This window comes from Cinclus cinclus, chromosome 8 (assembly GCF_963662255.1).
Source record: "Cinclus cinclus chromosome 8, bCinCin1.1, whole genome shotgun sequence".
Taxonomy (NCBI): Eukaryota; Metazoa; Chordata; class Aves; order Passeriformes; family Cinclidae; genus Cinclus; species Cinclus cinclus.
The window spans coordinates 4,731,770-4,759,009 of record NC_085053.1 but is presented as its reverse complement, the minus strand read 5'-3'; the positions used below and the strand labels follow the sequence as shown (position 1 = coordinate 4,759,009).

Below are 27,240 nucleotides of genomic sequence, written 5' to 3'. Positions count from 1 at the left end.
TTGGGCGGTGCCCCTCAGGGCCAGGGGCCAGGCAAACGTGCAAATGCACAACGCGGGTGCAAAGCTGCACCTGGAGCTACTCCTTCACCTGGGCGGCTTTCGGGATGAGGCACACCGGTGCTGGCACTAGGCCAGATCCTGTGCAGGGGGGCAGGAGCCGGCTGCTCCAGCTTCCCAGGAACGTCACTGGCCGCCCTGCAGGGTGTGAAACTGGTCCAGCTGAGCAGGGAGAGCCAGAGAGAGGGGAACAAAAGACTTGTCCTCCACAACAGCCCCCCAGAGCACGGCCAGCATACGCTGCAGCTGGGCCAGGGTCGGGACACAGCGTGCCCCCATCAGCCCCTTGGAGCCAATGTCTCCACCCTGCTCCCGGGGCTGGAGAATGCCCAGGGAAACAGGCACTGTGCTTCAACAGGAATTCCACCCCACTCCCTGGCAGGGGCGCCTGGGCAGAGAACTGCGCTGCCGTTGCATCCACAGGGCCTGGGCGGAGCCAGCACAGAGCCACTCAGAATTAAACACTGTTTAATATAACAATAAATTACATTTTTACAATCAAGAATTTACAAATACATCCAAAAGTTAATATCAAAATAGACACTTTCAGGGCTTTGCCAGTCAGCTCATCTCTGTACAAATACATACAAGAAGAGGTAGCGTTAAAGGCCTTAGAAAATGGCTTTTGGAAAGTTTCATGGACTTAAAGCAGTTCTGAAAAACAACCACCAGCGCAGCCAGAGAGGGATGGCACCTGGAGAGCAGGCCCACCTTCCAGGAGGATGGGGCAAGAGCAGGATAAGGAGTTTTCCCAAGAGCACTGCTAGCAGCTTTCCATTGCATGAAGATAAAATGCCTGCTTAAACAAAGGAGAAACGCCCTTTTCCTCTGGAAATGCCGTTTTCCACCTGTGGGGGGGGAATCTGTTTTGTCCTTAAGGAAAAACAAGCATCTGCTCCTTTGCCCATTCTACATCCTCTCTTAAGCCTTCACTGCACAGGACACACACACGTGTCTGTGGGCCAGTTCTTCATTCCTGGCCTTGCACTCAGCTATTTCTTGACCTCTGAGTCCCAGGTGACATAACAGATTCCCTTCTCTCACTTGTGACTTGTGAAGTACCAGCAAAACAAACAGAGGGGTTTTCCTAAACAACTGTTAACACCTCAGCTTCTCACAGCAGCACAGCACAGGGGCTGCATCTCAAACCAGCCCTGCTTCTCCTGGGTATCCATGGCTAGCCACCCTCCCTCAAGACAGAACATTCTAGTACTGAATAGAATTCTCAGCAGAAATCCCGACATTTAATGTCCACGTGGACCGGTGTTTTCTCTTCAACTCCAACCCAAACCAGCACCTTTGAGAAAGCAAAGCCGGCAGGTTTTTGGCTCCTGCAGCACTTCCCTCTCCTCCCCATGAGGAGGAGGAGCTCGCGCGGCTGAGCCCGGTCAGAGCCAGCCCCGGCTCTCGGCCTCCCTGTGCACGGACACCTGGCACTGCTCCAGCATCTGCTCCAGCTGTGCCAGCTGGCAGCAGCCCACTTCCAGCCTCTCCCTGGGAGACAGGAGACAAAGGTTAGCAGGACACAGCACAACAGGAATCTTTACAAATACTTAAATTTTCAAGGACATTTCCATGAAACTCAAGCACGGAGTCCTACACTGCAAAAGCAGTGACTTCTGCACTACAGCTGTTAAATCTGAGGATTTCACGTGAGCTCCCACCAACAGCCAACCCACAGCTGCCACAGCAGCGCTCCTGCTCCCTCTAGGGCAGGTAAAGTGGAACAATTGGCAGGAGAGGTCACTGACATCGACTTTCTGGAGTGGTTTGTGATTATGGAAGGTTCAGTTCAAACCATGCTTCACACATTGACACATCCTGTACTCACAACTCAAAACAAGGATCTGGATGTACCCCCTTATGACTTAGACCCTTTCAAAAGGGTTATCTCAACCTGATCACATATAAACGCCCTAATTTAGGTTTCAAAAGGATTCTTTCTTAAAAGACCATTTAAAAGCTGCTCCTCAAAAAAGGAAGAAATCCCCTATCACTGAGTTTCCCAAACACAGCCTGAGGGCTGCCAGTACTTGTTTTACTCTGTTAAGCACAGATTTCCACACACTGTTTTCTTTATGCCTTTATCATTACAGGTCTAGAGCCATCAACCTATGGGAGTGAAGCTTTTAAACTGCTTTTTATTACTGATACAAATATTGAATGTCTCCCTCCCTGAGTAACTGCCCCCTTATCTTGGAATCTGTACATTGAACTTCACAGAAGATTCAAGGACCCAGAATCAATCCAGGCAAAGGGAAGCTTTTTAGAGTAATTCACCCTCCAGCCTTTCACTCAGCTGGTCCTGGCCAGTGACAGCTCATTCACATTCACACAACAGCACAAATCAGTTACCTGTCCCTTATTAGCCAGCTCAGCATTATTAAAAATCCATGATTGTATTTTAGAAACCTCCTAGAGCCTGGATTCATACACCTTCAGTGACACAAATTCATAAAGAAATGAGCCAGAAACCACTGGCAGAGGAAGAGGGCTTAACACCTCACCTCTAACAGCTGAAAAACCACCATGTAGGCACTGATGTCTTATCTCCAATTTAATTTCTGTCCTCTCTGGCTCTTTGTTAATTGGGCATTAAAATTAAAAAGGGAATTTTAAAAACTCCCCATTTATTTTCCCTATACTGTTCCTACAGAGTGGGATTTTTATTGACCCAGATGATTCCTCTCATGGTACCTTGGTTAATACAGGTGAAAAAGCTGCCTCAACCCCCCTCCCCTCGATGGGGGCAGTAATGACTCACCTGTACAGCTCCTGTGAAACACACTCATACAGCTCCTCAGCAGTGAATTTCAGACTGTTACTGATCTAAAACAAAGAAGAAATAATTAATATAATAACTTCCCAAGTATCACATGTCTGCTATGATTATACAGTAGGAATAGCAGATATACAGCTCATGTATTCCCTAACAGGCTCTCAAGCTGAGACAGTACATTAATAAAGAAGTTGTCCTGTATCTTGCAGTAAAATCTAATATTACAAATTACAGCTCCATTTGCTAACCACTTCTTCACAAATCTAAAAGACCTTCAATAATTCTTCCTCCCCTCTTAAATCACCCTATAGTTCTATTTAGATACACATTGTTGAGTTGTGTATCTCAAATGAAATAAGCTCTGACTTGCATCAATTCCAAAAATATATGTGAAGGCCCAAACCCCAAATATACTTCCCTACACAGCAGACCACTGCAAGCCTGAAATATGTAACATATTGAACAGAAATATTCTACTAAAGACATTAATTTCAAGGCTTTTTACTCTTACCAGCAAATCATTCACACCAAGTGAGCACTCAGCAAATCACACAACTCAAATATCTGTTGAAATCCAATCAAAATCTATCTTTATGTTCAACAATTAATAAATAAGAGCAAAGAATCAAAATTCTTAATGGAAATACAATGATGAGACTTGACCTCAGAGTTACTTAAAATAAAAACTGTAAGTGAAGAGATCAAGCACCAAAGAAAATGTCATACCTCATGTCTTCTGAGGAAGCTATAAAGGGTCCAAGTATCTTGGAAACTGCTGGTTGGGGTCAAAATTCTGAAAAAGAAAAGTTTGGGGAGGCTTTCAAGCAAGTAGAAAAAGAGTCTATCAAAGAGTTAAAAATTAAGTCAGAAATCTTCAAGGGAAAAAAAAATACTTGAACAAAAAGGAATTAAAGAACTTTGAAGAATTTTCCCTTCTACTACTCTAACAGAATTAAAGAGCTTATTATTTCTGTGAGGACTTTTTTTGAGGCTTTTTCTAATTAAAAATTCCCTCCATGTTTTTGTGAGCCATTTCTGTATGAGAAGGGAGGAAACCCAGCACTAATTGAAAGCCCTTTGTTGCCCACCAGCAAGGCCCATGGGCTCACACAGAACCACAGCAAAGCTTCCCAGGATACACAACATTCCCCCCCAGCTTTAACTCATTCCCTCCAGATTCCCACGTGCGGCCCAAATGCTGCAACTCACTTCCACTCTTAGCTACTTCTAATAACCACAAATTCCCACCCAATACTGCCAAGGGCCACTGGGATGTGGCAGCTCAAGAGAAGTGGCTTTAATGAAGCACCTTGTTGGACACCCTTTCCCATAAGGCTCCGAACCCCATCCAATAAAAAGCTGTTTTTTAACAAAATTAATTATCCTCATCTATTTAGGCAGATATGATTCAGTTCCACCTCAGTGTAACTTCATTTGCATTTATCAGGAAAAGCAGAACCCTCCTAAATGCTGAAAAAATATACCATAAATTCAACATTTAAACACAAGTAACACCTTATACATATTAAGAGATACTGGTAAAATTCTGATTTTAAGTATTACGTAGTTAAATCATGATTAAGATAATGACTGGACTGGGAAAAAGACAAAAACCTTTTGGGGAAAGCTCCATTCACTTTCCCATGGGAAAGTGCCCAAATTCTCCTCTCCCTCCTCTTGCAAGCTGTAAGCTTCATTTATAAATGAATTAATTAGGGACCGAAAAAACCCAGGAAAGTAAGAGAGTAAGTTTAAAAATCCCAGTTAAAGGACCTTGTGTTTGAAGCAGGCTGGAAGACCATGACACAGCACAGGATTTATTGTAACTGGAGCATCTACTGCTCTTTCTCATCATCTTTCATGGGAATTATTGCCAAAAATTAGTCACACATTCTTGCCCCCCTTCCTAAGAAGCAGTACCCCAAATGTTTGCCTTAAACCTGCCAACTATGAGTCAGGAAGGGAACCAACTGGCTGTTCTACCTAAAGACACCTCAGAGCCTTCCTCAGCGACCATCGGCTGTGACAGAGGAAAACCCCGCAGGGAAAAGCTGCGAGGAACACTCCATGGAAACGCTGAGAATCCTGGGAGCTGGAGCTGCACATTCCCCCAGCGGTTCCCATTCCCACCCAGCAGCTCCAGGCTGTCCAGCCCTGCCTATCACACCCAGCACCTGCATCAGCAGGAGCGGAGCATCCCAAGGCCGGGAGAGGATGATTCCTCACAGAATCATTCCCTCCAGTCCAGGGATGACTGCTGCCATCAGCCTGGATGCACAAGTGGACACAACATAAAAGCTAAGGTGTTGCAAATAACCTCACCCCAAGGCCATCATAAAATGCTGGGGAAAAATCTGTCCATCCCCCTTCTTCCTGCTGTGCCAAGGACACACATGGATAAGTGAGGGAGCTGCTGGTGGAAAACCTGGCCATGGGAGCTCTCCAGAAGGACGGAGGGAACACGCTCAAGTGCATCCCTGCAGGACCTCAGGTGGATGGACAAACCCACTGTGCCTCCAGCTCTTCGGGGAAACAACCCAAATTGTGTAATTAATCATCCAAGTAACTTAATGTTAAATCCTGTACCTCATTTTATGGCCTTTGCTTGGATGTTGCCAATATTTTCTGGGTTTGTACCATGGAATGAGAAGTCTGATGTTTGGCTCCAAGTTTTTCAGGCAGCTCCAAATAAAAGAGATTTGTTGTTTTGAGGAGAGAGCCCTCGCTCCACACAGAGCTCTGGGAAGCTGCTGAGGGAAGAGCCTGCACCATAACTTCCCCCACAGATTCCCAACAGATCAGCATTTATGAGACAGCCCAGTGCTGTCTGCAGCTAAATAGGGGCTGCAATACCAGCTCCAGTCTGGGAATATATTCTCCTGTACAAAACTGACACATTCCTGCCTGCACAGCAATTGATTTCTCAGCACCACTGCTCCCTGCTGCTTTCAATCACTTCATGCTCCTTTCTTTCATCGCCTGTACCACCACCCTGTGCTATGAAAAATGGACATTTTAAGGGAAGTCATACACTGGGAAATCTGGACTTGTCTGTATGAGCATTGACTCTGCCTCTATTGCTTCATTTAATCAAGTTGCTTCATTCAATGGAAGCTCTTCAGTGATAAATAGTCTGCCTCAACTACAGGACTGTGTCTGGAGAACTTCCTCTAAATCAGTAATCCATAAAGCAAAGGGCTTTTACATCACACTGTTCTAAGCAGCCATGTGAACCTCAGTATTGTGACCACTACAGCACTAACCCCTGCTGCTGCTGCTCCTCTCTCCACACCGGTTCAAAAGCAGAGGGTGGAAATCCATGGAATCATTTGGCCTTTCCATCAGCACAGCCTTGCAGAACCACGCTACAACACCCCCCATTCTTTACTTCAGCTTCAACCTAAGAACTCTGGTGTGGTTCTACACAGTTTTCTGAAAATATTGAGCATGTGAAATAAAGAAGGGAATGTCACAGAAAGACCCAAGAAATTCTTATGGATACCTGTCACCAACTGGAGGTTAAATGCTGTCTTGGGGGCAAGGAGGGAGAAAGCAGACTGTCAGACTTGCTGATTTTATCTCAAGTGCCTCCCAAACCACTCCCAATGTTTCTTTATCTCCTATCCTGTCACTCCTCTGATGCCAAACACAAGGTGTAAGATACAACAATAAACAGAAAGGGATAGGAAACAGCTCAAAAGGTGGTTCCATACTTGTGGACAGAGAAGATCTGGGAGAAAGCAGAGCCTATCTGGACCAGAAATGAACTTATCAAGTAGAAATTAAAAAGCCCAGCCCACAACCCAAGTGGCAGTGAAAGCAGGCCAGCCTTCCAGCTGCTCCAAGACCTCCTGAGGGCAGGAACAAGGGAGGTCTGGTGGGACCGTGTGCAAGCCCCTGTCACACCCGGGGGAAGCTCTGTCCCACTCAGCTGTCCCTCTGCCACAGCTCAGGCTGGCAGGGGTGGCACAAGAGCATTAACCAGCTAACAAATCCAGAGCTCCATCTAAAAGGCCGGGATCTGATGGGAGAAGAGGCAGCCTCACCTATTAACAGCCCCTTTTAACCTCATTGCCTGGATACCAAGGAAGCAAAGGAGGTGGGAAACGGACACCCCCAAGTTTCCCTGTGGTTCACGACCAATTCCTCACCGTGCTGCACGGAGGGGCTCGGGGGGGGGGGGGGGGGTTACAGCCAACAGCACAGGCCAGGGTTTGCTTCCAGAGCAGCCAGCTGGGAAATTCCCCAAAGCCAAGCTCGTGCTTGCTGTCACTGCAGAAGTGCCTCAGCTGTCAGCCCCTGCTGGCACCTCTGGCTCTAGATGCTCAAAGCACCAGGGCTTTTACAACCCCGGGTTTGAAAGCTTTCTGCTTCTCAGACTGCTCTAAAGGCACCACCTCTGCCCTGCCCCTCGGGGAGCACTTCCAGCTCTATTTGAGCTCTATTTCTTACAGCTGTCATTAAAATTGGCACAGCAGAACATTTCAATTTGGGCCTGGCAGCAGAGAAGGCTGCAGGTAAGTTCAGTTTCAGGTTTCACCTAAATGCATAAAATCACAAAGATCAAACAAGCAGTGATTGCAATGTCTGATACTTTCTCAACAGGGAGCTAATCTCCATTTTACTTCCAGAAAGAGACTGCGTGCAGAGTAAGATTAAAGGCAGAGCTCTTCCTCTAGAGACTTTATTGGGACTTTATGGCAGAAATTATTAACTGCCACAGGAGCCTAAGGGAATGAAGACAATTCTCTAATGAGACACCAAGGAAAAGAAAGCTCAATTCCTCCACTGACCAGCTGAAAAAATGAAGAGGACACAGTTTCTCTACATCTGTACTAAAACTAGTAAAACTGCAGAATTATTTTTAATTTATTTAAATTCAGTGATCAGTTCTGATAGAATAATACTCTTCTGCACTACTGAAATCATAAGAAATTACACTTTTAATTTACAAATGTTTATGCAGCCCTTGACTAAACCACATTTTTCCAAACTATTGGAAGTGTGAGAGAAATTCTATTTAGATAAAATATTAGAAAACCAGAATTCAGGCTCCTTATGCAGTCAGTAACAGACATATATTTTTACAGGTGACAGCATATTAGTATAAATATTTAGGAGGCCTGTATCTAAGTGTATATGCTATAAGCTGTGAGTGATTTTAAAGTTGGCATATGAACAAAAAAAAAAATCATTTTTATCCAACAGATGAAAAGAAAAAATCCAACTTGAAATAACTGCATCAATTCACCAAAGACTGAATTTTTTTCTTTTCTATGATCAAGGATTTCTTATCTAAAAGAAACTTGGCAGGAAACATGAAGACAACGTCCAGTTCCCTAGGGCTGCATATAAAAGCTTGGAATCTCAAGTTCTATTCAGCTGAGAGCAAACATCAGCTAATCCAAACCCCTATTTTATTTTAAAGAGTTAATTTAAGAGACCTTAAATAAGGTGCCCCAGTTAACTGGCTCCAAATACCCAGCCCAAATACCAATATAAAACAGCAGTGAGATCACTCACAAATCCTCAATTCAAAATGATTTAAAATCATATAATGGTTTCACAATCTTACTGGACGCTTAAATTTCAGAAGTCTCATATGCTTTGCTCATTAACAACAGTAAAGGTATATAGTTAGAACATGCTAACTGTGCTGATTATTCTTCATTTCAGAGCTGAAGGCTGTCATTGCTGGCATGCACAATTATGCAATACAAACATCACTCAGCTACCAATGCTGTTAGAGGAAGAAGCAAAGATAAAATAAAAAAACCTGCATGGTGTTACCAAAGTTACCAGAACAGGGTAAGGTGCCAAAAGCTGTTACTGACACATCTTCAATGAAACAGCTATTTTTTTTTTCCTTTTCTACATCTGTATTTGTCATTAACATGTTCTGGCCATCAAGCCTGAATAGCTGGGTTAGTACCACTGGTGTAGTATTTTTTTATTATTAAGGTTATAATTACATTTATCTCAAAAAGCATCATTATGTTTCTCTAATTTTTTTTAGCAATCTGAAAATCTAAACTTTTAATGCAGTTGAACTTTCAATATAATTTACAGGTAAAGCTTCCAAACTTCCACAAGGTATTTTCTCTCTTCTTTGCTCTGGACAGCAGGGACCAAAGGTACCACAGAATCAGTTCTATTTTATCACTAAAAGTTGTGTTACCTCCAAATATTCAAGACAGAGCTTTCTCACTATTTTCTCTCCAGTGCCTCCTTTTCTCCAATCATGCCATTAGATTAAGTCACTGAGCGGCAATTTTTCCAAAAATCAAGAAAAATAAATATGCTGAAAGGTCAGTTTTAGAGCAAAATAAAGGGAAGCATTTCTGCCCATGGCAGGGGATGGAACAAGATGAGCTTTAAGGGTCCCTTCCAACCCCAACCATTCCATTAAAACTTCTGAATTTTTGCTTTAATACTCTGTAATGTCCATAAAACTGCTATGAGACATTAACCTGGCTCTTGGCTCTCTGGAAAAGCTCCTCAGAATTCTTAAACTCCCTTAAATCCCTCCACTCAAGGCCAATGCAGTGAATGTTTGGTGCAAATTCTCTCCATTTCTTGCTCCACGATGCCACCTACTGCAAACCTGCACATCAGAGCAGGCATTTCCAAAGTGTCCAGGAAAACTACTCCATTCCAACAATCAGCCTGTGTATTTGAGGAGTTTTTATTTTCACAGAGCACTCCCACACAAAGAAAACGAACAGTGTTCAATAAAACACCTCTGCAACAGAAAAATAACCATGCTGAATATTCCACATTCCCATTTAATCTCATCCACCACATCTATAAATGGATAGTCCAGTAGGTGTTGCAAAAACTTAAGCATTGGTATGAAGAGAGCAAAGCTGAGCAGCAACCTGCTTTATTGAAACAATTTCCTTAGAGGGAAAAAACCCACCAACAATAAATTGAATCCATCAGCACTCAGCTGCTCAAGCTTACATTTCTACCCATATTTTTCTGCTTCTAATTTCATAATATTTTGATCATTTATATCTGAAAGAGAGACTACAATTCCTAGAATGGATTTGTATTTCACTGCTATGAAAAAAATACTAAGCAAAGACAACACAGGAGATTCCTTATTCTTCCTGAAGCTTCCAATTTTTTGTGCTGTAAAACAGTGCAGAGGGATGGGGCTCTCCCTGCCAGAAAGCAGGGTTAGATGGAATACTGGGAAAGAATTGGTCCCTGTGAGGGTAGGAAGGCCCTGGCACAGGGTGCTCAGAGAAGCTGTGGCTGCCCCTGGATCCCTGGAATTGTCCAAGGCCAGGTTGGATGGGGCTTGGAGCAGCCTGGGCTGGTGGAAGGCTGTCCCAGCCGTTGACAGGGGTGGCACTGCATGGGCTTTAAGGTCCCTCCCAACTCAAACCATTCTGGGATTCTGTGATTCTATGAAGACAAAGGGAACGTTATCCTGCCTAAAGAGAGAGCACAGCTGATTGTCATTGTTACAGCTGTCATGAAGACCACTCAAACTCAGAATAACAAAGCCCCAAAACTTTACATCCTTCACTCTATTGGAATTTTGCCCCTATCTGAGTGGGCCTCACATTTGAAACACAAATGCCCTGAATTATTCAAAGTTCCTGCCATCAGAACTGATGTATTAATCATAATCATTAATTATTAATAGCTCTAGTTACACCTGAGCAGAGGCAACACTGGTCTAACACTGGAAAACAAATCCCAGACACAGAAGGCAATTACCTACAAGAGATCTCCACATCTCCAATACTTTCATGATCTTCTGCTACCAGTGGTTCAAGGAGGCCTTGACAGCAGGATTTTAACTGCAAATCATGTCACCAAGTACACAGAATAAAGCATGGTTTGGTACTGAAGTACTTCAGACTTTTGTGAATTCAGGAGCCTGTCACACAGTTTGTGCCCAGCTGCAGTGCTCACCTGCCAATGCCCTCATGGATTTCCTTCACTGCTGCCAACAGCTTCTGCAGGCCCAAAAAAGCCTCCTCAAACGAGGCCTTGGCAGCCATGGTCACTGCACTGGGGTCCAGATTCTGGAATAGCTCAACACTGAAATTCAAAAGAAATAAAGAAGAGACAGAAAAGCCGTTAATAAAAAAAGCTCAGAATTCAGAGAAACCCAGTGTCTGTTTTGTGCTTGTATTTTGTCTATTAAAACAGAAAGGTCAAATATAAACCACTCTATCTAAAACAGTCTCAGAGTAAATGGCAATGCAGAAATGGAGTTATTATTGCTGATGAGCTGAGTTCTTACAGACCAACAGAAATGGAGCTCCTTTGTGCTTGGCTGGCTCAGAGCCAATCTTTTCCTTGGAAAAGATTCCAGACTAAGACAACAAAAAGAAAACACAGTACCTATTAGGATTTTATCAAAAGATATGGCATTGCAGTGAGTTTACATCAGATTTTTCAAAAATAACCAAAATAATGGTTAAAGATCTAGAAGAAGAATAGGTAAGAAGAGGTAATTTCCTGCAATTCTGAGTCTACATGAGAAAGGAAATTCAATAGATTCTGCATTTCAGAATGTGAAGAATTTTGCTTAATAACAAAATTTTCTATTTTAAATTTATTTTCAAGTTTTAAAATAGGACACAATTTTGCATAAGCCAGTAAGACCTCCACTGGGTTTGGAAAGAAAATAACCATAAAAAATTAGGATCTCAGATGCTATTTTATGGAAAAATACAAGATGTTCATGAATGTCTCACACTTGGGGAGTTTTCAACTTTACTTTCCAGGGCAACTCATTTCAGCTGATGCACAGAAAAAGAGTAGCAGACTGACTTAAAATTTCGCAATGCTCCCAACTTTTGTGTGACAGGTTATATGGATTTTTTGTGGGTTTTTTGGGTCAATTTAGATTAATTATGGAGTAAAAAAGCACAGTCACTAAAATGTGCTTGTTAGAAAGTTTTCTAAGGTTATGTGTCAGTTCTGAGCCCCTTTAGCAAGCTGTACCTGTACAAGTTCATGGTGTTCCAAACACCTTCCAGGACCGACCAGATTTCCTGGTGTCTGTTTTCCTGAGTCACATGAAAGCTGGGATGCAGCTCTTTTTCCTCAATGCTCTGCAGATTGGGCAGTGTGGCTTCCATTTTTTCACACGCAGCATTTTCTGAAAGAACCATGATGTCTTCTGATAAATCCTGCTCACTCTCTGCCCTCACCTTATAAAACAGTTCAGCAAACAAATAATCAATGTATTTGGTTCCTAACTACGGAAAACCAGAATCTACACACTTCTACAGAGTTTTTTAAGTCAATGCTCAAGGAATCAAAGCTGAACTCTTTGAGTTACCTCACCCAAAGTCTCTCTTGATAGTTTGGGCTGGAAGAAATCGTAAAGCCCTTCCAGTCCCATCCCTTGCCATGGGCAGGGACACCTTCCACTATCCCAGGTTGCTCCAAGCCCCATCCAACCTGGCCTTGGACACTTCCAGGGATCCTGGGGCAGCCACAGCTTCTCTGGGCATCCTGTGCCAGCACCTTAGCACCCCGACAGGGAAGAATTTCCCTCCTGACAAACTTTCAGAGAGAGCCTGATTCTCGTGACAGCAGACTGGTTCCAGGGCTGACTGCATCACACAGAGGTCCCTGCACAGGTGATTCCTGACCTTCTTTCCCCTTCAGCCTTTTCCAAAGACACCAAGAACTCTTTACAGTTGTTCTGACCTATCTTCTTCCCCATAAATCCAAATATTTCATCCATGCTCATGACTCCAATTTTTAAACAATTACATACAGAACTGACAGTAACCATAAACCAAAATGATTGTAATTTCCTCCACAGCAACTCAAGAGTTGAGCTGGGAGTGAAGACCAACTTCTGAGAATACAAAAGGTGTCAGGACAACCCCCAGTAAACATCACAAATCATGTGATAGATGGGAGTCCTTTCTTCAGCTACAAAGACAATGAAAGCTGAAATAACATACTTAAGAATGCACTATGGGACACATGTCAGAAGGAGACACAGCAAGTTTAATCTCTAAGGCCCATACAAATGTAATGGAAAACTAAGACAAAATAATGGTTTTCAGTCACCCTTCCAATACTAACACATTTATATTAGAGAAAAAATGTATCAGCAGATATTCACTGCATGAAAATAAAAGTTAAAAGTTGGGGTCTCTTCATTTAGAAAACACCCCAGCAACATTTCCTGGAGTAATTAGTGGAAATGATGGGAATAATTAAGAAATCTAGGTTTGGAACATGGAACAATTTGAGGGTGGGGGGAGGTGGACAAATACCATAGCTGCCCTTACCTCCCCAAAGGTCTCACACAGCTTTGTCACTTCAGCATAAGCCCGGGGCAGGACACCGTTGTAGTCTGACCTGCAGCTGAAAGCATGGAGCAGGTTTTTGGATTCCTGGAGCAGGATATGAACTGTTGAGGAGTCTAATGGTTTATCTGATGTTTGGACATTAATGTAAGAGGGAGAAAAAATAAGTTAGGATTTAACAGTTTTGGCAGGCAAATTTAATACTCAAATAGCTAATTCAACAGAAACCCATGAAAAGCTTAGAAAAATGGTTCAGAAGCATCAGATACAACAATCTCAGAGAAACATGCATGAGATTGCTCACTCCTTAACCAAGTCTTCCAAATTTATCCTGGGATCTTGCACAAGGATCAACTGGCATATCTAAAAAAATTCTGCAGAACAGCAGTATCCCAAAGAGATAGAACCAAGAAATCACAGGATATCCTGAGTGGGAAGAGACCCACCAGGATCACAGAGTCCAACCCTGTCCCTGCCCAGACACCCCAACAATCCCACCCTGTGCATCCCTGGGAGCATTGTCCAAACACCCCTGGAGCTCTGGCAGCTTTAGGGCTGTGCCCATTCCCTGGGGAGCCTGGGCAGTGCCCACCACCCTCTGGGGGAGTACACCAGGTCTATCTGTTAAAATCAAATGCTCCGAGACATCCTTAAACAAATGGAAGGTTTGGGGGTTTTTTTCTTTTTTTTTTTTTGTTTTTGCTTGGCTTCTTTTTAAAACAAACCTTCCTGCCCTCACATACCACATTAAATATCCTTTGTTCCTCCATAATTTTTTGGCAAATGCAGATCATTTAGTCACACATAACATGGGGGAAAAGCAGGGAAAAAGGATTATTTAATTTTAAAAAATAATTCAGAGACTTTGGTGACTATTAATACACACAGTTCTGTAACTCAAACCAAAACAGGGAGGCTTTTTACAAGTTTACAATTAGCTTTCTCAGGGACTGTTACCTGCATAAAGGTGTTTAGAAAGACATTCAATGGTTGACAGTAAACTCCTTGGCACCACATAACCAAAAACAGCCATCCAGTGTTTTTTATAACATTTCAGCAGGTTTGCTAAGGACCATGGTGGCTTCAGATATAAGATCTGGAAGAGAGTATGTTATAAATTCAAAGGCTGATTTTCATTTAGACATATTCCTATACATTCCACAGCTATTCTGTTCTTCAAAAATGTGATGATTTGTGACTGCTGAAGAAGAATTTCAGTGATTCCTCAGAAATAAGACCATGTCCAGATTTAAACACATTTATCTATTAATAAAGATTTGATTCAGCAGCACCATGGGTTAAACAGTGATGCTCATTCAGAAGCAATGCACAATCAGCCTCATGATTTGTGGTTGCCCATTCCTCAAAAACTCTTAATACTTTTGATTTATCTCAAAATTGATCTGATCAGTTACTTGTGCACAAAAGCCAACAGTAACAAGAACAAAAAGAACAACAGTAAATATGCCTCTGATTTTCCAGTACTGTTACAAAGTAAAAATAAACACTGTGACTATTCATGCATGAAAACACGCTTGTAGAACAAAATTTGAGAATTCACTACTATGAAGTTAAACCAAGTGTTTGAAGAGATGTTGAAAGAAATTAACTAAGTGAATAGAGAAGTCAGTAAAAGCTTAGCAGCTAATCAGGGCAACTTGGGAAACAACAGTCACCCTATGATTTTGGGGGATTTTTAAAGCCACAGAGGCTTATCTGCATTAAATTTAAATGTTTAACAACCCCCCAGCAGCTATAAAATGGAATCTAAAGTAAAGAATGGACGATTTGGAAGTGCCTTGTACATGGGTATTTCTCTTCTGCAAACAGTACTTTTGCAAGCGTGTTTAGAGGTTCTCATTAGTACCACTGTCCTCCTGCATCTACACTGAAATCAATTTCGCTGTGAACAGTTTTATCCACATCTGTTCTGGTGGGGAAGAAATGCCTGCAACAAATTCCACAGTATTATCCAGAACATGATGGAATTATTTCTTGCAGGATGCATTTATAGTGTAGGGATTTACTTGACTAGAAAAGCTGAAATAGAATTTTAATGCCACTGATAAAAAGAATTCTTAAACTTCACACTGAGAAACCAGCACCCCTGTTACTATATCATTAAAATACTGCACGTGCTGCACACTAGTGATCAAACAGGATAATCTTGCTATAAAATGAAGTATTAGAAGTGGGCACTGAGCTGTTCCCTGCCAGCTCAGTCAGAGACCTGGATGACTTGTGTTTGGCTTGGCACAGGTATAAATAGCAATAAAATATCAAGGACATTCAAACCTCTAAATAACCAAAATATCAAGCAAGATGATGTAAGAAACCACCTCCATCCACAGGTTTCCAAATGCAAGTTTCATTTCAGTCTCCAAAATACAAGACAAAGCTTCTCCTAAGTTCCTTTCAAGGTCTGGAAGCACAACTGGGAATTGTCCAGTAAAACCAGCACTGCCTCTTGTCTTCCCAAATTCTGCATCTGTCAAACCAATGGCATAGAAGGCATTTATTGAAACTGAGTTTATATCTAATTCATGTTGATGAACCTGGAGAACTTGTCCCCATAAAAAAAGACAGACTGCACTTATAAAGCTTATAAAGGAGATGGGCTACACCTAATTAAGTTTCAAGTATTTCTAGTTATACCCACTTGTACTGTGTGTATTTTTAATTAAGAGCTACTAACCAAGAAGGTTAATTACCCCAGAGTATTACTCATTAGTGATCTTACTCCACATTTCTTTTTTCCTTAAATAACGTAGATCATATACAGCCAGCAGAGTTATCAGCAAGCACAAGAGGATCACTTCTGAGCTCTGGGAGCTGTACCTGTATCTTTGGAAAAATGAAAAGACCTCCCTCAGTCCCAAAAATCCCAGGGCACCTTTAAAATTACTCTAAACACAGGAAATTAATGAGTGTTACTTTCCTATAAAATAAAAATACATTGTAATTGAATTTCCTAGAACTCAGATAGATGGCTTAATTAATGCCCTGAACTTTCAGAAAACTTTTGAAAAAAACCTTCCCCAGACCAGAAACATTCCCAAGGATTCAAAGCATAGGAAAACTGAAGGTATAGTAGCAACTGCTCTTCCTTTGCCCCACTGATTTTTACACACTCACAAACCAGCATGTTTCACAGACTCACCCTGCTTTGACTGCTGCAGCTCCTCAGGATTCTGGGGCCTGTTTGCACTCACATTCTGCAGAGCAATGATCAGATCAGCTTTGCAGAATGCCTTGACCTCACTCACAATGGCTTTATTACACAAATTTTTATCATCCCTAGAAAAGAATTACGTGTTTTCAAAGAAAGAATAAAAGCAGCACACTGAAAAAAATCTGTATTTGGAGAACTTAATTTGTGAACTTCATTATATAGACAAAGTTCTCTTTCTCAAACAATTGGAAGCAGTTCAAAAAATTACACTGGAAAATTAAGTGAAAATGAGAAACATACTGAAAAGTGTCTCAGGGTCTAGGATAGCTGTAATTACTACTGCAGTGATGCTTAGTTGCTATGATCTCAGAAAGCAAACCAGGCAATAATTCCAAGACAGTACTATCTTATTTGATGGCTACAGTTGATTCTCCTTGTTGAGATCCTTTTTAACTATTCTGCTGGCCAAATCACTACCCAAATTCCACTCTGAGGTTCAGCTCTAGCAGAACCACTTTTAAAATCCAAGACAAAGTTGCATCCCAGTATTTTCTAAAAATTCCCACTGTTTGTCTTGGTAAAGGATAAAGGGATTTTTTGATTAAAATTAGTTCTGAAGTCATGCCGTTTTGATCAGTGAAACCTAAAATCTATGAACCTATGAGTATTGTGACTGAAACAGCATTTTTAGCAGCCACTGTGTCAACTTGAACAACCCAAATGGTGCCCAGAGTTTTAACCTCACTCACTAAAGTGAGTGCAGGAATTGGCTCTAGCCAAGACCAGGCCAAGCAGAGCCAAAGAGTATTAGTCCTTCAAGGTGGCTTCACCTGCTCATATCAAATTCAGAATCAATGCCCAGAGGTCAGCCTTTATCCTCACAAACAGGAACAACAGCAAATCCATCCCCTGCTTCCCCCTAAGATTAACCCCTTGTTTGCTTATGCTTGCCTGGCTGAGAACAGGGATAAAGCCTCTAATTGGATCTCAATCCTTAATTCCCATTATTTTTTCTATTTTGTAACATCAGTAATATTTTTTATGAGAAATCAGAATAAAATATGAGAAACCTGTGCTTTAACAAGTTTTAAAATTGAATATTGAGTAAGCTGCATTCTATTTCAGGCCTCAAGCTCATGAAGGTGATTCCATCTCCAATTGCAGCAGTTTATTATATCCTCCTACTCTAGCTTTTAAGAGGGTGATTGCCCTTCCAAGAGCTTACTTCAGAAACTGCTCTTTCTTTAAGCCCTGATTTGAAAGCAGTGTGGCAGGAGAGCTAAAGGCAGCCAGGAACTCACGTGCAGAGGATGACAAGAGCTTGTGGGAAGAACTTTTGGTACTGCAGGCAGCACTGCAGGACGCGGTCGTCGTTGTTCTCGTCGCTCAGCCCATCTGCAAAGGCAGTGCACACAGCTGAGGGATGTGGGCACAACTCAGCCTCACAAACACCTCAGTGCACTTGTGGGGCTCTCTGTACATTTAACACTCCCCACACAAGAACACAAGTGTAAGGTGAAAGTGCCAAACAACTGGTAAAACAACAGACAGTGAAGACATTTACATGCCACAGGCTTGGATAGGCTCTGAAGGCTGCTCTAAGAAATTAGCTCGTTTTAATTAGCAAACAGCAGAATGAAGAAGTCTCCATTAAAATCAGAATTCTAAGGTTGCCACTAGGTGAAGTGCAAGGATGAAATGTGAATGTAAATCCAGCACAAACGGATTGCACGTGTATTTACACATTTTTTGAGAAGCCAGCTGCATGGATTGTCCCCACAGTTTGAAATCCTGGTTCTTGAGACACTTGTAGATGAACTGCACTGCAGGGATAGCTTTGTCCCGAACATGCTGCAACATTTTCCCCTTCTTCAAGTTGTCCAGCTCTTGTAGGACAACCCAGGGAATTATTAATGCAAGTCTGTCAACTCCTGGAAGCAAAAAAAACCACCACCAATAAACAAAGGCTTTTGCAGGAGCAACACTACTACAGAGAACTTTCAAGTATCATATTTATGCAAGTTCACACCTTTTTGCCAACAGTTTCCATAGTCCTTGCTCCAGAGAATCTAGCATTTGAAAAAGAGCTGAAAAAGGCTGACTTCCCTCTTTCTAATCTAACCTCAATCTGGTACTACACTGATTACACAGAAAAGTGACAATATTAGGCAAACAAAAGGGAGACACAATTTTAATCAGCAGAATACTTTGAAAGCATTGTAACACATATTTGCAGCAAGTATCATGGCACACACCTGCTGTAAGGTGTTGCAGCAAGGTGAGACAGCAGCTGGAATACCAAGCTGCACACACCTGAGTGACCACAGCAGTCATTATGTCAAAACAAGCACCAAAAAACAACAAAAAAAAGCAGCAAGGGCTTGTGTTCATTGCCAACCAGCGCTCCTAAACAAGGAACAGGAAATGTGGATACTGGACTATGGTTTTATTTGTAAGTAAGTATGGGCTGAACTTTAAAGCTTTTCTATGAAATACAGGGTAAATCAGAAGTTTAATGACTGCTCTCTTGGTCCCCCCATGACAAATACCTCAACCATTTTCTTTCTCATTCACACTATGAGAACAGAATTTTGAAAAAATACACTAATAACCATCCACTTTGTAATAAATAGGCCAGGAATCAGCAGTCTTCTCAACATAGTGGGTGGGTCTGGTGCAGGACAAGAAACTGGAAGTTGCACTATTCTAAAAGGGCATCTCAGTATACAAAAGACAACAGCATTCCTAACCTGGGAGAAGAAATAGTCTGACAGTCTGACACACTCCTGAAAATCATTCAGGCCCTAAAAAAAGGTATTTTGCAGGTGGCTGGAATAAGTATATTCATTAGCTGAAAGCACCAAAGCACCCTAAGCATTCTGACAGATTCTAGATACACCTACCAAGAACTGACATGCACAATCCTAATCCTGCAAACATTAAATAACCAACAGCTTTCCAGCATATCAGAGGCAGATATTAAAGCCAGGGTCTGCATTCTGAATTTCTGAGAAATTTCTCTGTTCTGCCACATTTACCAGGACAGTAACAGAGCACTGACTGACTGCTCAACACTTTTTAGATTGTTTTATATTTCTAGAAAAATAAATGCTAAAAGGAGACTAGAAAACAGTTATCGCTAGTAAGATCTTAAATGCTTAAATTATGTTCTTAGAAAGGGTTAAGACTTATTTACTGCTAAGAATTCAAGCATGCTCCTGGGAATATCTGCCATGATTCTCTGCAGGTACATGGGCTATAAACACAGGAGGTTCTGCTTCCTCAGCTGAGGCTTCCCCAGGATGCAGCTTGTTTGGGTTCACAGCACTAGGCTCTCAAGTGTGTGCCTTCTGCCTCTGCACGAAACCTGCTGCCTTTTTAAGGAGCCCAGGGCTTGGTTTCCTCCAGGTAGCCTGAAACTCTTATAACATCTGTTTTTTCTTACATTGTCTTACTCATCAGAACATATTTACATACCTGGTATATCCTCAGATTTCAGTGATCTCACAAACTCAAGGTGACTAATCATTATATTTGTGTCTATCACCACCAGGATGTTCAGACCAGAACTAAAAGCCCCTAGGGGAAAAGAAGACAAAACAGTAGAAATAATCAGCTGTGTGCTCCCTACTCAGACTGTCAATAACTGTAATTACTTGTTGCAACTATAAAGCAAAGCAGATCCAATCATGACATACCAGCAGAAGTATTTAAATCCTGTTCTGGAAGATCTATTTCCATGCTTGTAAGTTCTCCACAGGTCTGTACTACAGGCAGGGCCATCCTCTTCTCTACACGAGCAATGTGCAAGTCTTCAACTATTTGCATCTACAGTGAGAAAATGTGCATGTGTGCAATCCCTTGGAAGGAATCACTTCAGAATGATTCCCCAAAAAGATACTTTTGCATTAAAGCTGTTAAAATTGCATCAAAATTATGTCTGAAAAATTTTAAGTCAGTACAGGAAATGTAAGTCCATGAGAACTTCTGCATAGGCTCCACTAAAGAGATCCAAAATACGGCCTAGAAAGATTTATGACCTTTCTACATGGTATTCCAAAACTTTGCTGTATTACTTTGTTACACACACTGCAAGCTTCCTAACAGGCACTTCTTAAAAAATATGTCTCTCTTCCAACTAAAAAGTTAGAGGATGAAAAAATGAGATAGCTGGGGAGCATGCGAGCAACTATGAAGGCCCTTTTATTACACATGGTAACAGAAAGACACCCTTTATCTCAGAAAGTTCCTGATTAGCAGCACTTCAACAAGTTGCTTAGTTTTTTTAATAAATGCTCCACAGTTGAGTGCAGATCATGAGTCAACAATGCCAAATACTAGGAAAGGTCATGGATTTGTTACACAACCTTGATGCCCTTGGTCATTAAGACAACAGAGAAGTGTTAAATGAAAGTATTACCAACCTCTTGGTCTGTTTCTGTGTTCTGACTGTCTTGAAGGGGTGAAAAGTCTTCAGAACTCTGTAGGGAAAATTAAAAACACCACAGACACAGACCCCACCAACATCACAAAATATCAAGGAATACTGAGGTACAAGGGATCCCCACATCAGGAGTTTTGGAATACAACCCTACAGTGTTAAGCAAGTCCCTCACTCACCTTTGGGACAGGCACAGGCTTTCTGACCTGACCTCCCTGGCAGGAGTCAGATGTGCATGGGATTTCAACGCTCTAGAAACAAGCGGAACAGAAGAACACGACATGTCTTAGAGGGCTTTTTAGAGAACATAGGGTATTCCCAAGTGAACAGGGAACATAAACTACAGTTACTAGCATCTATACCATCATTTTAATAGGGCTTAGATGCATGGCTTTCTTTTAAATAAATAACAGTGGATTACACAGCAAATTCCATCTGAACATTAACCCACCCACTTTGTTTTACATTGAAGGTGCTTGACCAGGCTACTCAGAGAGGTTGTGGAATCTCTATCCTATGTCCTGGGCAACCAGCTCTGGCTGACTCTGCCTGAGCAAGGGAGCAGGACTGGATAACCTCCAGAGGTGCCTTCCAACCTCAGTGACTCCCCAGCTTCGCATGTAATAACTCTTAGCATACACACAAAATGCTCGCACTACAGTAACACAAACTGGAATCTCCAAAGATGCTGGGCATTTACACCAGAATAGCAAAAAAACCCCATGCTCAAGATCCAGCTTCTGTTTGGCTCTGCACTTCAAGCTGAGCTTAGAAACAAACCTGTCATAGATAAAAGGGAAGTTCTGCAGCACACATACCAATTTAGTCCCACATCCACCCCAAGCTTTCCTGGAATCACTCCACTAGCAATGCTCTGCCTGGCAGCAAGTTTTCGTTGGTTCAGTTTATTCATTCCAAAAAAAATGAAATAACCGTAACAGCTCAAAATAAAAAAAAAAAAGCTGATTTATACTTAAACTGAAGTATTCCACACCCCCAGCAGCACAGCAAAGCCATGGAAGCATCTGTGTAGACACAGTCCCAACATACAAGACCTTTACTCTTTTGGTCTGTTTAACCTTTAGCTGAGGAACATGGAAACAACGTTTACATTGGGATCAGAAAAATCCACCTAGTTAACTATGAAACCTGGTTGGATTCTGTAAGAAGACAGTCTGCTCATGCAAATGTCTGCCGTTAAGAAACCATCCTGAAGCATCTACCTAATACAAAGAACGGGGTTCTCATTACCTGCTTAAAACACATTGCTGTGGTTTCCAAGTCTCCTTCTTTAGTTCCTGAGCACTCAGGAGCTTTAGGAGAATCAGCACCACGTTTTCTGTGCTTCCGAGAGTCCCATCGTGGTGGAGTTTCAGACGAGGAGTGTGATGATCTGTGTTTACTCCTGTACCTCTTTTTCACAGCCAAGTCCTTATATTCTTCTTCCTCCTCTTCTTCCCAGAAGCTAGATAATACACTTGGCTCCTTATTTGCAGGCCTATCACTATGCCCAGTCCTTGAAGAGCTCTCAGGTGGCTTTTTGGGAATTCTGACATCTTCACTATGCTTTTTTGAGCCCTCTGCCTTTTTATGTGGTACCTCATACACAGACGACTTAAACTTTTCTATCATAGCTTTCTCTGCTTTTAGCTTCAGTTTACAGAATTCAGCTTTCTCTCTCTTTTTCTTCAGTGCCTTGCTCCTCTGAAGTTCAAAGCTGTGCCAGAGCCTTCTTCCTTCTATTCCATCAAAGTGACTTCTTTCCTTGCTGGCAGCCACAACATCAGGAGTGAGGATGGTTTTGCCATGTTTGATTTCTTTGGCTTTAAACTGGATCACGATTTTCTTATGCTTTTCAGTTTGAATTGAAGAACCACCCGGGGTTTTGCTTCTCTTTGGAGATTTCTCCTGGGATCTTCCACCTGCACTGTGAAAAGCATGAGACCTTTGGTGCCGCTTCTTCTCTTGCCCATCTTTCTCTGGTTTGGATCTACAGAAACGTTATGAAGAAAGTAATGTTATTAGCTCAGTTAATGGAAAAGAGCAACAAAAAAGGCACCTGAATTTGACTAAGACAGAGCTAAGCATTTATGAGCACCATATTCTTAAATATGAACTTGAAGCAACAGTTGTCCTTTAAAATAGTTTGATACGGCACTTTTTGGATCTACTTTCCCTACTTACAGCCATTTTAGCTTTAAGAAAATGGAGAAAAAGCTTTTTCTGCATTCACTGTTGGTTTGAGAGAAACCTTACACAGCTGAGTTTCTTCTCATCACACATTAAGTTTTAATAGCAGTTCAGTGATAAAGGAGGTGTGTCACCTAAAAGGTCAGCTTGGTCACTGTAAGAGACAGTCCCAAGCTTCCCTCCTTTGCCTCATGACAGTCACAAGAAGACCCTGGTGAACCTCACTCACTTCAGGCCTGGTTGGCTTTGAACAGGAGCTCTGGCCCACCCAAGGTAGATGCTTGCCAGGTGACTGCAGGCGCACTGTGCCGTGCGGTGCTGTCACAAGTGGCAGCCCAGACAGGTCGGCGCCTGCTTCTCCAGGCACACAGTGGTCCCTACATCTCCCTACCTCATGGCCAGACGTCACCCACTTTGAGAAAAGACTATAAAAGACTCTTTGAAGAAACCCCTTGAGATCTCCCCAAGAAAGGAAGACCTGTCTCTTGGCTGATGACAACAAGGACCTCTTCCCATCCATTGGCAGCTATTTCCCACCCCTTCTTTTTCTCTCTCTCTCAACTCTCCCCTCTATCACATAACTGAGCAGTTAGCACCAAACAAAAGTGCTCTGCTGTGAGTATACTGAAGTATACTGTGGTCCCCTGCTGTGTCTTTTGTACCTCGAGATCAAACAAATCATCACCACCCCAGCCTGTACTGACAGTCACATAGTGCCAAAACACACACAGCTTTCAAACCGTTTATCCTGCACTGACTGGGGAACTTGGAAAAGGAACAACGGAAGGGAATATAGCAACATTCTACAGAAATCGTGAATTATATGAAAAATTATTAGGAAACTTTCTTGTAAGAGCAGAGAAAATACTCAGTAATTTTATTTACTGTACATAAACAGCTAGGTTTAAAACATCCAAAGAAAGATACGGTGAACAGGTTGAAAAAAATCTTCTGCATTAAGTGGTGTATGATTGTTATATTTTTAAATAGTTCTCTTTAATGACAGATTGAGAATTTACCTCTGAAGTTCTGTTTCTCCTTTCACAGTGTGCTTGTAAGGTCTTGTGTCTTCAGAGTTCTGAAAGAAAAAAAAAAATCAGGGTTTACAGAAGAAACTGTTTAAAAAAACCCCTTCATAATGTAACATCAAAACTGGGTGGCTTGGCTGCTTAGAGAAACACTGTCAAAAGATGGTAAGGATTTAAGGATTTGCATGTGAAAATAGGGGTGCAAATGGTTCAGTAGCACTTAATGATTTAATCAGGGAGCACTTTAATGTTTACAATGTGATTCAACAGAGTCCACTACAACAGTGACAGCTACAGATCTGAGTAAAATTCCTACCACGATCAATTCACAGGCACTCAGGTAAAACCATGTGTCCCACATGTAGTTCTTATACACCTCTGAGATATACGACTCAAGTTTTCCCAAAACCCCAGCAGGATGCAGGAAGTTACAACAGAGAATGGTAACACATGGATTATTCTGGATAAGGAAGCTCTGGACAGTTCATCCCCTCACAAATAATTCACTCCTTCAATAACTGGGGCGTGCTGACTCAGTGAGGCCATTAGGTCACTGCTGCAATGACTGTTCCTACCTAGGGAGGCCCTAGCTGGTTTACTTCCACATTAGAGAGCACTTAATGCAAAATCAAAGGCTTGCAGAAACCAGGGGAGTCCTAAATTAAGGCAGTTCTGAGAACTTCTGCCTGTGGTTGGTTCTGGAGCTGTAGGACCAATACCAGCAATGCAACAGAAAAAACAGAATGACAGACAATTCCAAAGGCTCTCCCCAAGGTCACATGCACCCCCTTGCTGTCCCCACAAGCTGGAAAGAAGTGAAGGAGCTCCCCTGGGGTAGGTGGAGCTCATGATGCTGCTGGGACAACTTCTGGTGATAACAAACTCATTTCCAGCTGCTCAGTTACTAACTTCTCTCTTCAAGGCCTACTCCCCGACAACCATGAGTTTTCATGACATTTTGAATATTTCTTTTCAACCTATCTCCTCCTTTTCTCAAAAGTTTTCACTTAATTTAATCATCATAAGCAAATTTTCTTACTGTTCCTCTCCTCCCAGCACTATCAGTTTGGGGTATAAGACACCTCCCACCCAGTGGGATCACACTGCGTGACCCTTGCTCCTATTAGAGATTTCCTTTTTTTTTTTTTTTTTTTTTTTTTTGCTGTTAAAGCTATATTCTTCAAACTGGTGAGGCATTAGCAATGGCAATACACTACAGTATGAGGTATTAAGCCAAGTGTTTACCCTCTGTATTACAGAAGTTAAAAAACCCCAAAACAATAAAGCACCTTAGGATAAGTTAATTTTAAAGGACAAATTGAGTAATAGCAAGGAATTCAGGGGAAGAAACAATAGCTACAAACATTTGACTTTGAACAATGTTTTCTCTATGATCAGAAAGCTTCCAACATGAATGATTCAGTTTATAAGGCCATAATCATGCTCATTTCTTAACAACTGCAAAAAACTTTTGAGAAGACAGGTAAAAGCTCTCTTGCTTTTTACATATTCCTTGCAAAATCCAATGGAAAATCTAGCTAATTTAAGTGTGCATATACTAAACTACTGATTTATCAACTATGTATTGCACTTCCGAGAGTAAATAACTTGTCAGAAGTGGACATATAAACAATATATAAACAATAAAGAATATTAGGAAGTTACACATGAGTATGACCAGAAAGATGACAACTCCTGCAGCACCTGCGTTTTACAAGTGATTCAGGAAAGCTGACTCACTAGATACAAGTATGTACTAGAATATGCTGAGAATTTTGGTCATTAATTTATGTCTCAGTGCCTACAAGAAAATATTTGAGAGTCACTCGCCAAAATGCTGTGAAATGCAACTTGTGGTTAATCAGAAAATTAGGCTATATGATCCAAGGTACAGACCAAGAAAACAGCTCTGGTTTTAGTACCAGTATTAAACCCAACCTTCCCCAAACAGAAAGATACACTAAAATAAAAAGTCCCTTATTTTCTGATGCCCACACTACTCACAGCCTCTGAAGAAAAACACATTTATCTGCCCAACTCAACCATCCTGCTGTTCTTTATGGCCCTGTATTTAAATTGGATTCATCTTTCTACCACAAGGCTTCTAAACAATTCATGTTCTCTCGAACATAGGAGTTTGTATTAAGATAATAAAGTAATATTTCTGCTCCTACTTTGTCATCCTGGCCATCCAAAGACACTTCCTTTCCAGCTAGTTTCTTCAGCTTCTTTTTAGACATCTTCAAATCCTACCAAAAAAAAAGCAAGTCGTCTTTATTACTTGTGTCAAGTTGCTAGGTCCAGATGAAATAAAAGTATGTTTTAAGTAAGTTTTAACTGCATAGAGAAAAATACTTGAATAATCTCATTTTTTCTTATTACAGAGCCACAGCAGAACTCAGCAGGATTAATTATTCACATCTGAGGGAACACTAGAGCAGAAAGGACAGCAATTGCACCTCCCCAGCAACACCTATTTTGTACCAGCAAACAAACAGAAACTAGCATCTTTTAACATTGAGTCGTATAACCAAGTTTTAAAACCATGGGACACTGGAAGGTGTCCAGGGAGTGCTGGAATCCCCATCCCCGGAGGTGTCCAAGGAGGGCCTGGACGTGGCACTCAGTGCTCGGGCTGGTGACACGGCGGAGATCGGGAACAGCTTGGACTCGTTGGGCTTGGAGGGCGTTCCCAGCCAGTTAAAGCTGCGACTCTCTAAGGCAGTCCCGACTGCGTGACAGTCGCCTTCGGCCCCTCCCGAGGAGGATGGAGGAATTACAGTGACATCCCGCAGCAGCCCCGCCACCCTCCCACACAAACAGCGCGCACCAAGAGGAGGTTCCGGGGAGCTGTGAAAAGCTTCACCCGGAGCTCCCAGCGAGCCGATTCCCAGATCCCAGACCCGAGCAGGGGAGCCCGGGACCGGGACCGGGACCGGGACCGGCTCCGCCCTGAGGCGCGGGCAGCACGGGGCTCTGAAGGAGCCCCTCTATGGAAGGCTGACGGGGGGCAGCCTCCTGCCTCACTCCCTCCGAGGGGACAGCCCAGGGGCCCATAAGGCACCCGGGGCGCTGCCAACACACCTTCCTTTCCTCTCCCTTCCTTACGTCCATTTCCCTTCCCCCCTTCTCCTCACAGGACGCCGAACGGCGCCGCCTCACCCCGCTCGGCCGCTCCCCGGCGGGCCCGCGGCGGCTGTCGGGGCCGGGCGGCTCGGGCCGTGCCCGGCGCGGCTCCTCCTCCGCCGCGGTGCGCGCCGGGCCGGGCCGGGCGC

The 27,240-nt window shown here is 42.4% G+C and overlaps 1 protein-coding gene across 2 annotated transcripts; it reads right to left on the bottom strand.

The window, feature by feature from the left end:
- Window positions 1–508: 508 nt before the first annotated feature.
- Window positions 509–27,150, bottom strand: SWT1 (SWT1 RNA endoribonuclease homolog). Of its 2 annotated transcripts, XM_062497869.1 has the most exons (19): window positions 27,128–27,150; window positions 26,140–26,214; window positions 23,957–24,015; window positions 21,999–22,737; window positions 20,927–20,998; window positions 20,731–20,787; window positions 20,005–20,134; window positions 19,784–19,885; window positions 18,049–18,237; window positions 17,608–17,701; window positions 16,295–16,431; window positions 15,474–15,622; window positions 14,092–14,230; window positions 13,117–13,262; window positions 11,807–12,015; window positions 10,766–10,894; window positions 3,563–3,629; window positions 2,822–2,886; window positions 509–1,551 (listed from the first exon to the last, which is right to left on the bottom strand). In XM_062497869.1, the coding sequence occupies exons 2-19, from the start codon at window positions 26,203–26,205 to the stop codon at window positions 1,446–1,448; spliced, it is 2,655 nt and encodes an 884-aa protein (XP_062353853.1). In that variant the 5' UTR covers window positions 26,206–26,214; window positions 27,128–27,150; the 3' UTR covers window positions 509–1,445. The 2 variants fall into 2 exon arrangements, 1 of the variants encoding a protein (XP_062353853.1); XR_009933393.1 differs by lacking the exons at window positions 509–1,551; window positions 2,822–2,886; window positions 3,563–3,629 and having other exon boundaries at window positions 10,774–10,894; window positions 11,807–11,963; window positions 27,128–27,143.
- Window positions 27,151–27,240: the final 90 nt, after the last annotated feature.